Source organism: Cebus imitator, unplaced genomic scaffold (genome assembly GCF_001604975.1).
Source record: "Cebus imitator isolate Cc_AM_T3 unplaced genomic scaffold, Cebus_imitator-1.0 Scaffold39, whole genome shotgun sequence".
In the NCBI taxonomy this organism is placed as follows: domain Eukaryota; kingdom Metazoa; phylum Chordata; class Mammalia; order Primates; family Cebidae; genus Cebus; species Cebus imitator.
The window spans coordinates 6,959,330-6,966,848 of NW_016107354.1; the positions used below are offsets into that span (position 1 = coordinate 6,959,330).

Genomic DNA, 7,519 nt, shown 5'->3' on the forward strand with positions numbered 1-7,519 from the left:
ATTACAGGCACGCACCACCATGCCCAGCTAATTTTTTGTATTTTTAGTAGAGATGGGGTTTCACCATGTTGACCAGGATGGTCTCGATCTCTTGACCTCGTGATCCACCCGCCTCGGCCTCCCAAAGTGCTGGGATTACAGGCTTGAGCCACCGCGCCCGGCCTGTAACAACTATTATAACTAAAAATATATGTGGCTCTTGACTCAGCTATTTCATCTGTAGGAATTTCCTGTAAAGAAATACTAGCAAAGAAGTAAAAATGTACACACCAACCAAAGTTCACTGCAGCATTGTTTGGTAAAGGGAAAATAGGTAAACAATGTATATAGAGGTAATAGTTTATAATTAAGATTGTATGTAATATTTCCCCAAATTAATCTATAGTTCTTATCAAAATTCCAACTGCCTTTTTGCAGAAATGGACACACAGATCCTAAAATTCATGAAATTACAAGTGTCCCCTGAACAGCCAAATAATCTTGAAAAAGAATAAAGAATAAAAGAAAAGAATAAAGTAGGAGGACTCACATTGTCCAATTTCAAAACTTACTTTAAAACTATGGTAATCAAAAAATATAGGCTGGGTGTGATGGTTCACACCACCTGTAATCCCAGGACTGTGGGAGGCCAAAATGGGAGGACTGCTTGAGCCCAAGAGTTCAAGACCAGCCTGGGCAACATGGCAAAATCCTGACCCTATCAGAAAAAAATAAAATAAAATTAGCCAGGCATGGTGGCAAATACCTGTGGTCCCAGCTACTTGGGAGGATGAAGCGGAAGGATCACTTGAGCCCAAAAGGTTGAAGCTGTGGTGATTTGTGATCACACCACTGTTCTCCAACATGGGCAACAGAGAGAGACCTCGTCTCGAGGGGAAAAAAAAAAAAATGTATAGCATATGGATAGACAAATAGATGAATGAAATAGAATTGAGAGTCTAGAAAAAACGCCATATATGTGGTCAACTAAATTTTTTTTATTAAAAAAATTTTTAATGGAACACTTCATGAATCTGTATGTCAACCTTGTGTAGGGGCCATGCTAATCTTCTCTGTATCATTCAAATTTCAGTATATGTGCTACCGAAGCAAGCACAGCATCAACTAATACTTGACAAGTACACCAAAACCATTCAAGAGGAAGGAGGGGGTCACTTTAACAAATGGTGCTAAGACAACTGGATAACCTAATTCAGAAGAATGAAGTTGCACCTCTACTTCATACCACAAACTAAAATTAACTCAAAATGGATCAAAGACCTAAACATAAGAGCTAAAACTAGAAACACTTCGAAGAAAACACAGGTGTACATATTTATGGTATTAGATTTGATGATGGATTCTTACATATGACACTAAAAGCATGAGCCACAAAAGAAAAAAATAGATAAACTGGACTTCGTCAAACTTAAACATTTTTGTATTAATATATTAAAGGACGCTATCAGTGAAGTAAAAAGACAACTGCAGAATGAAAAAAATACTTGCAAATAGTGTATTTGATAAAGGTCTAGTATTGGAAATATATAAATAACTCTTACAACATAACAACAAAAAGACAGTCTAATTTAAAATGGGCAAATGACTTTGAATAGATATTTCTCCAAATAAATACAAATGGCCAACAAACACATGAGAATGTGCTCAATATTATTAGTTACTAGGGAAATACAAATCAAAACCACAATGAGATACTACTTCACATCCACTAGAATGGCTATAATGAACAAACAAACAAACAAAAACAATGTTGATGAGAATGTGGAGAACTGGAACCCTTCTGTACTGCTGCTGGGAATATAAAATGATACAGCTGCTACAGACAATAATTCTATGATTCCCAAAAAAGTTAAGCACAGAACTACCATATGACCTAGCAATGCCACTCCTAAGTGAAAACAGTTGTTTAAACAAAAATTTATATATGAATATTCTAGTAGCATTATTCTTAATAGTCAAAAAGTGGAAACAACCCAAATATCCACCGATAGATGAATGGATAAACAAAATATGGACTATCCACACAATGAAACATTATTCAACCAAAAATGGCATGTAATCAACATGCTAGAACATAGATGATCTCTGAAAACTTTATGCTAAGTGAAAGAAACTAGATAGAAAAGGCCATGAAGTGTCCAGAATATCCATATAGAAGTACAGAAGTATCCATATAGAAACAAAACGGTTTAGTGGCTGGGAGGAGGGGGAAATGGTAAGATGCTTTCTTTTTGGTGTGATGAAAATACTATGGACTTTGATAGTGTAGGTAAAGGAATTCAAAAAAATCAATTTTGATCAGAAAGGAATAAATAAGCATGGGAAAAATCATTGATTTTAATAGGTTGTGAAATATTTTCCTATGTATTTTAAATAATCTTTGAATTTATCTGCCCCAAATAGCATGGGTATAGTTAGAGTTCCATTGGGAGTCTACCAATAGAGTGGCAACTTAATTAGTCAGTACCATAAAGATCCTTCTTTAACGTTAACACATTTATATTACCTTTTATGGGTACATACCTGTCTGGCTGATCCACTAGCCTGCCTTACTTTTTCTGCTGCTCCTCCTAAAAGCTGTACAAGCTTCGTCTGCTTTAGAAGTTCTTCTCTAAGTCGTTTTCCTCCTACTGAGAGGAGAGCACCCAAAACGTGTTCGTATCGGGTACTAAAGTGTACATCATGCAGGGCATCTTTGAGAAGCCTAATACAGCAAAATATTTATGTTAGTCACTTCTGAGAACTGGGTGACTCAGTGAATCTCCCTGAAAAATAACAAGTTCAATTTTTTTTTCTGTTTTTTTGAGACCAGGTCTGCCTCTGTCAACCAGGCTGGAGTCCAGTGGCGTGATCCTGGCTCACTGCAACCTTCACTTCTCTGGCTCAAGCAATCCTCCGACTTCAGCATCCCAACTAGCTGGGACCACAGGCATACACCACCATGCTTGGCTAATTTTTTGTATTTTTGGTAGAGATGAGGTTTCACCATGTTTCTCAGGCTGGTCTCAAAATACTGAGCTAAAGTGATCCACTAGCTTTGGCCTCCCAAAGTGCTGGGATTATGGGCATGAGCCACCATATCTCAATTTTTGATAACCAGAAATTTATTTTAAGCTATATAAGAAAATGAAAACCCAGGCATTATTATACAGCTATAAGATACCAAATTTTTGCAATAGAGGGTATATTGAGCTCCTTTAAAATAATGCCTTCAATAAAACATCTGGTATTCACAATAAGTAGTGTGGCATGCCATTTAGACTTACAGAGTATGCCATTTCTATAAATTTTAGGAATAGAAAAACAGTGATTAATAAAATTTAAATCTTACCAATATAAATTATGTGCTATCTGGATATTTCCCAATGCCCTGGACAGAAGGAAGTGCACTAATGAACTATTCAAGTAAATTTCATATTTCAGAGCCTACACATAAAAGAAAGTAAGAATTACTAGTGGTCAAACCCATACTAAATTGTTCCAACAAAACTATCAAAAGAGAAACTATATAAAGCAAGTATTAGTCTTATTGATGAAAGATGATACTTATAAAAATGAAACAGAAACATGAATTATGCCACATTAATGAAATCAAGCACAAAAGTATAGAATGAGTAACTGTCATTAGCTATGTTGAACTCACCAGTAAAAAAGAATCAAGGAAAAGCTCAAGTCTAGTTTGTTCTAAAAAGTCTGAAAACTAAAAATATAGGTACCTACATACAATATTCAAATGGGGCAGATGACAATAGTGGGAAAAAATTCACACTAAATCCAAATGCAATTTCCATCAATGTTCCCACACTATAAAACTACTTTTAATCTAAACAGAAGGGGGATACCTAGGTAAGTTCCCATCAAAAACTAGAGAGAAAGTGTAAAGGGAGGTTAACTAGTAAACAAAAAAACTCACTTGTACAAACTGTGGAAGAAGATCTGTTAGCTCATCATCACTAATGGCCTCAATCCAGGTCACAGCTAGAGATCTTACTTCCTGATCAGCAAATCTAGAAGAATACCACAAAACCAAGATTTGACAGTGATTTCTTTCCAGTGAAACGGTAGTTCCTGAAAACACAATCTCATTCTGTTCCTGACAAGGAACAGTAAGATATCTCTTTTATTCAAAAGCAATGTGTTTTTTCTTTTTGCAAGATGACAATCTTATTGTGCTATACAGATTCGGTTTAGGGATTATTTAGGAATCTTAAATTTATGAAAATTAATTTTGGCCCACATCATAAAAATACAAATTATTCAAAATTTACAACCTAACCCATTCTTTAGGCTAGTTTTAAATGACATGAAAAGCTTTATTGACAGCTTCAATGCAGAAGATATGTTTGTATAAATATACATTAACACTTTTGGATTATATTGAATTGCTTTCATGTTAAAAGGAAAGGAAATACTTCTGACAACATACTTTACTGGAAAAACTGATAATAAAACAAGAGCAAATAGATGTATTTGACTTACTTTGAATCAAGAAGTTCCAATGCAGTTAGTGGGTACAATGGAGGCCAATGGTGAAGCAATGAGTAAGTTTTGGCAAGATTAGCCCACTTCCAGTTTGGGGTACTTGCTAATATTTTAGGAAGACAATTTGGATATTTGAAGCAATAATAACGTTTCTCCCATAAAAAAGCTTTATCTTCTTTAGAAAGTCTGCATATATAACAGAATTAAATCACTTCTCAGTGATGGCATAATGATATAATCTCAATGATTAAAAATACAAAGAAGAAATTTATTTATTTGGGACGGCTACTTCTTGACAAAATCATTAATACTGATTTGAAATAGAAAAATACAATGTCTGGCAAATGTCAGAAATTAATGCTAATCTGGGAATGGAAAGAAATGATTCTGTCTTGATAAAAGACACTTAGTTATGAAAAGAAGGATAATTCAGTACAATAAAAATTTATTGAGCTCAACTAGATGCCAGGCACTAGAAATCAGAGTTGAAAACGCAGATCCCACTCTAAGTGACAGCAAGGATTTCATCCATTTTATACCAATGAAATCAAATGTTATGAAAAAAATGCTACTATAAAATTTTAGAACATATACAGTACAACCGAGAAATATCAAAATGAAAAGGACTTGTTTTGAAGATCCTAATTGTTTTATTTAAGCTTAAACTCAAATGTTTATGTGAATGAAATATTTCACTATTTTACCATCCATCCATCCATCCATATACACATGTACTGAAATTTATTCATTTCATGTGGAGTAATGAAAAAATTCAAATACTACAAAAGGTATATAATGAAATCTCTCTCCTTCCAATTCCCCTCCCAAGAGGCAACCACCTAAGCTTGTATGCCCCTTCAGAGATAGTTTATTCATACAGAGGCACACATGTGGATATATGTAGATTCTCCTCTTTCCTTTATTTTCATGGTAATACACTATATACACAATTTTACCCCTGGCTTTCTTCAGTTAACGTATTTCAAAAATTAGTACATACAGCTATAATCTCATTTTTATTTATTTTTAAATTTTATTTATTTATTTATTTATTTATTTATTTTTTGAGATGGAGTCTTGCTCTATTGCCCAGGCTGGACTGCAGTGGCATGATCTCAGCTCACTGCAACCTCCGCCTCCCAGGTTCAAGCGATTCTCCTGCCTCAGCCTCCTGACTGAGTAGCTGGGATTACAGACCCATGCTACCACGATCAGCTACTTTTGTATTTTTAGTAGAGATGGGGGTTTCACCATGTTGGCCGGGCTGGTCTCTAATTCCCGACCTCGTGATCCGTCCATCTCAGCCTCCCAAAGTGCTGGAACTGCAGCCGTGAGCCACTGAGCCCAGCTTGTAATCTCATTTTTAATAGTTGTTACATGGTTCTCTACCAGAAAAATGTACTGTAATTTAATCTGTATTGATGGACATTTCCAGTCAATTTTTCTTTTTTTTGAGATACTGTATTGCTCTGTTGCCCAGGCTGGAACGTGTGATGAGATCATGGCTCACTGCAGCCTTGACCTCCCAGGCTCAAGCAATTATTTCACCTCAGCCTCCCGAGTAGCTGGGACTACAGACACACCCACTGTGCCTGGCTATTTTTATTTTTTTTTGTAGAGACGGGGTCTCACTATACTGTCAGGCTTGGTCTCAAACTTGTGGGCTCAAGCAATCCTGCCACCTCAGCCTCCCAAAGCGTTGAGATTACAGGAATGAGCCACCATGCCTAGCCTCCAAACAGTTTTTCAATACAAATAAATTCTGCAATGAATATTTCTGTCTCCATAAGCAAATATAAAAGAGTTTATCCTTTTTTGGGAACTGTTCCAGGAACAGAATTTGTATGTGATGAAGTCCAAAGATATAGAGAAGTTTAGTTCCATGTTAAAAACCTTCATGAATGTAAAAAGAATACTGTGATTTTCATTTAAAAAATTAATCCAAAATTTACAACATATGGCAATGAATTTTAAAAGTTAGTATCAACTAAATAAAAAGATCATTTTTTTAAAGAATATATCAGAAGGATATACACATTATAACTTTGTAGATTTTGCCAAATTGCTCTCCCAAGGAGATGTAGCTTTTTGTAGTTCTGCAAATAGTATAATTTCTATTTTATGTATCCTTATCAACACTTTTAATAAGGTATCTTAATTTTTGCCAGATAATTTTAATTATCTGATGTGTGTTAGATATCTTGAATTAATTTATATTTCCTTGATTACTGAAAATTGAACATCTTTTCAGATTGTTTAAAGGCATTGTATTTCTTTTCTAAATAATTGCTTGTTCATACTTTGTCTCGTCTCCTTCACTACTGAGTTGTTGGTCTTAATCTTGTTAATAAGAAAAAGTTCTTTACAGTTAAATAAAAAGTCTCTTGATATTTACTGTACGTAGAGTTTCTGGTCTATTGTTTGCTTTTTGTTTAAGTAAAAACGTTTGACTTGACAAATTTCTAAACTTTTATGCAGTCATGCAGTCTTTTTATATAATTTTAAAAGCAAGTTAAATATTAGCTGGCCCTCAAGACAAGAAAACTTGTAGATTATTAAAATAAATAAATAAAAAAAAATAAAGGAAACAAGGTAAGTTAAATAGAAAACTTTCCACACCAAGAAAGCTGATAAGTCATGAACAGAATCAGGGCATTTAACACAAGCCTTAACTTGACTTTTACATTACAGGAGATACTTAGCTCAAAACAGAATAAACAGAGCATACCCAAGTGATGAGTCTTTATGAAGAATATCAAGAAGTTTCCCTTTTATATCATTCTCTAGTGTTTCTAAGTTATGTTGTTGTATAATGCTTCTGTCAACTTGAGGAGTTGTATAAATAATATCAAATGCAGGAGAAGGAAAATCAACCTTTAAAATTTAACAGAAGTTGATCAAATTAGTCTACACATTTGCCACATTAACTTCTTTCTCTTTAAAATCGGGGTGTATTTACATTGAATATTAAATTAATGCTTCTTCTTGCAATTTATTACCATTGTTGGTAATACTCAACACACATATATATTTACTG

At 34.4% G+C, this 7,519-nt stretch overlaps 1 protein-coding gene and 1 non-coding gene across 2 annotated transcripts in view; both read right to left on the reverse strand.

The window, feature by feature from the left end:
* The window catches only part of PIK3C2A (phosphatidylinositol-4-phosphate 3-kinase catalytic subunit type 2 alpha), a 123,183-nt gene that overhangs the window by 31,596 nt on the left and 84,068 nt on the right, over positions 1–7,519 (reverse strand). The window contains 5 exon segments of the mRNA XM_017525800.2: positions 2,524–2,704; positions 3,332–3,426; positions 3,914–4,007; positions 4,480–4,668; positions 7,211–7,389. Of these exon segments, the coding sequence (XP_017381289.1) occupies positions 2,524–2,704; positions 3,332–3,426; positions 3,914–4,007; positions 4,480–4,668; positions 7,211–7,389 (738 nt within the window).
* LOC119470762 lies at positions 985–1,096 on the reverse strand. The gene has a single exon (XR_005199730.1). It is a non-coding gene; the product is annotated as a U6 spliceosomal RNA (small nuclear RNA).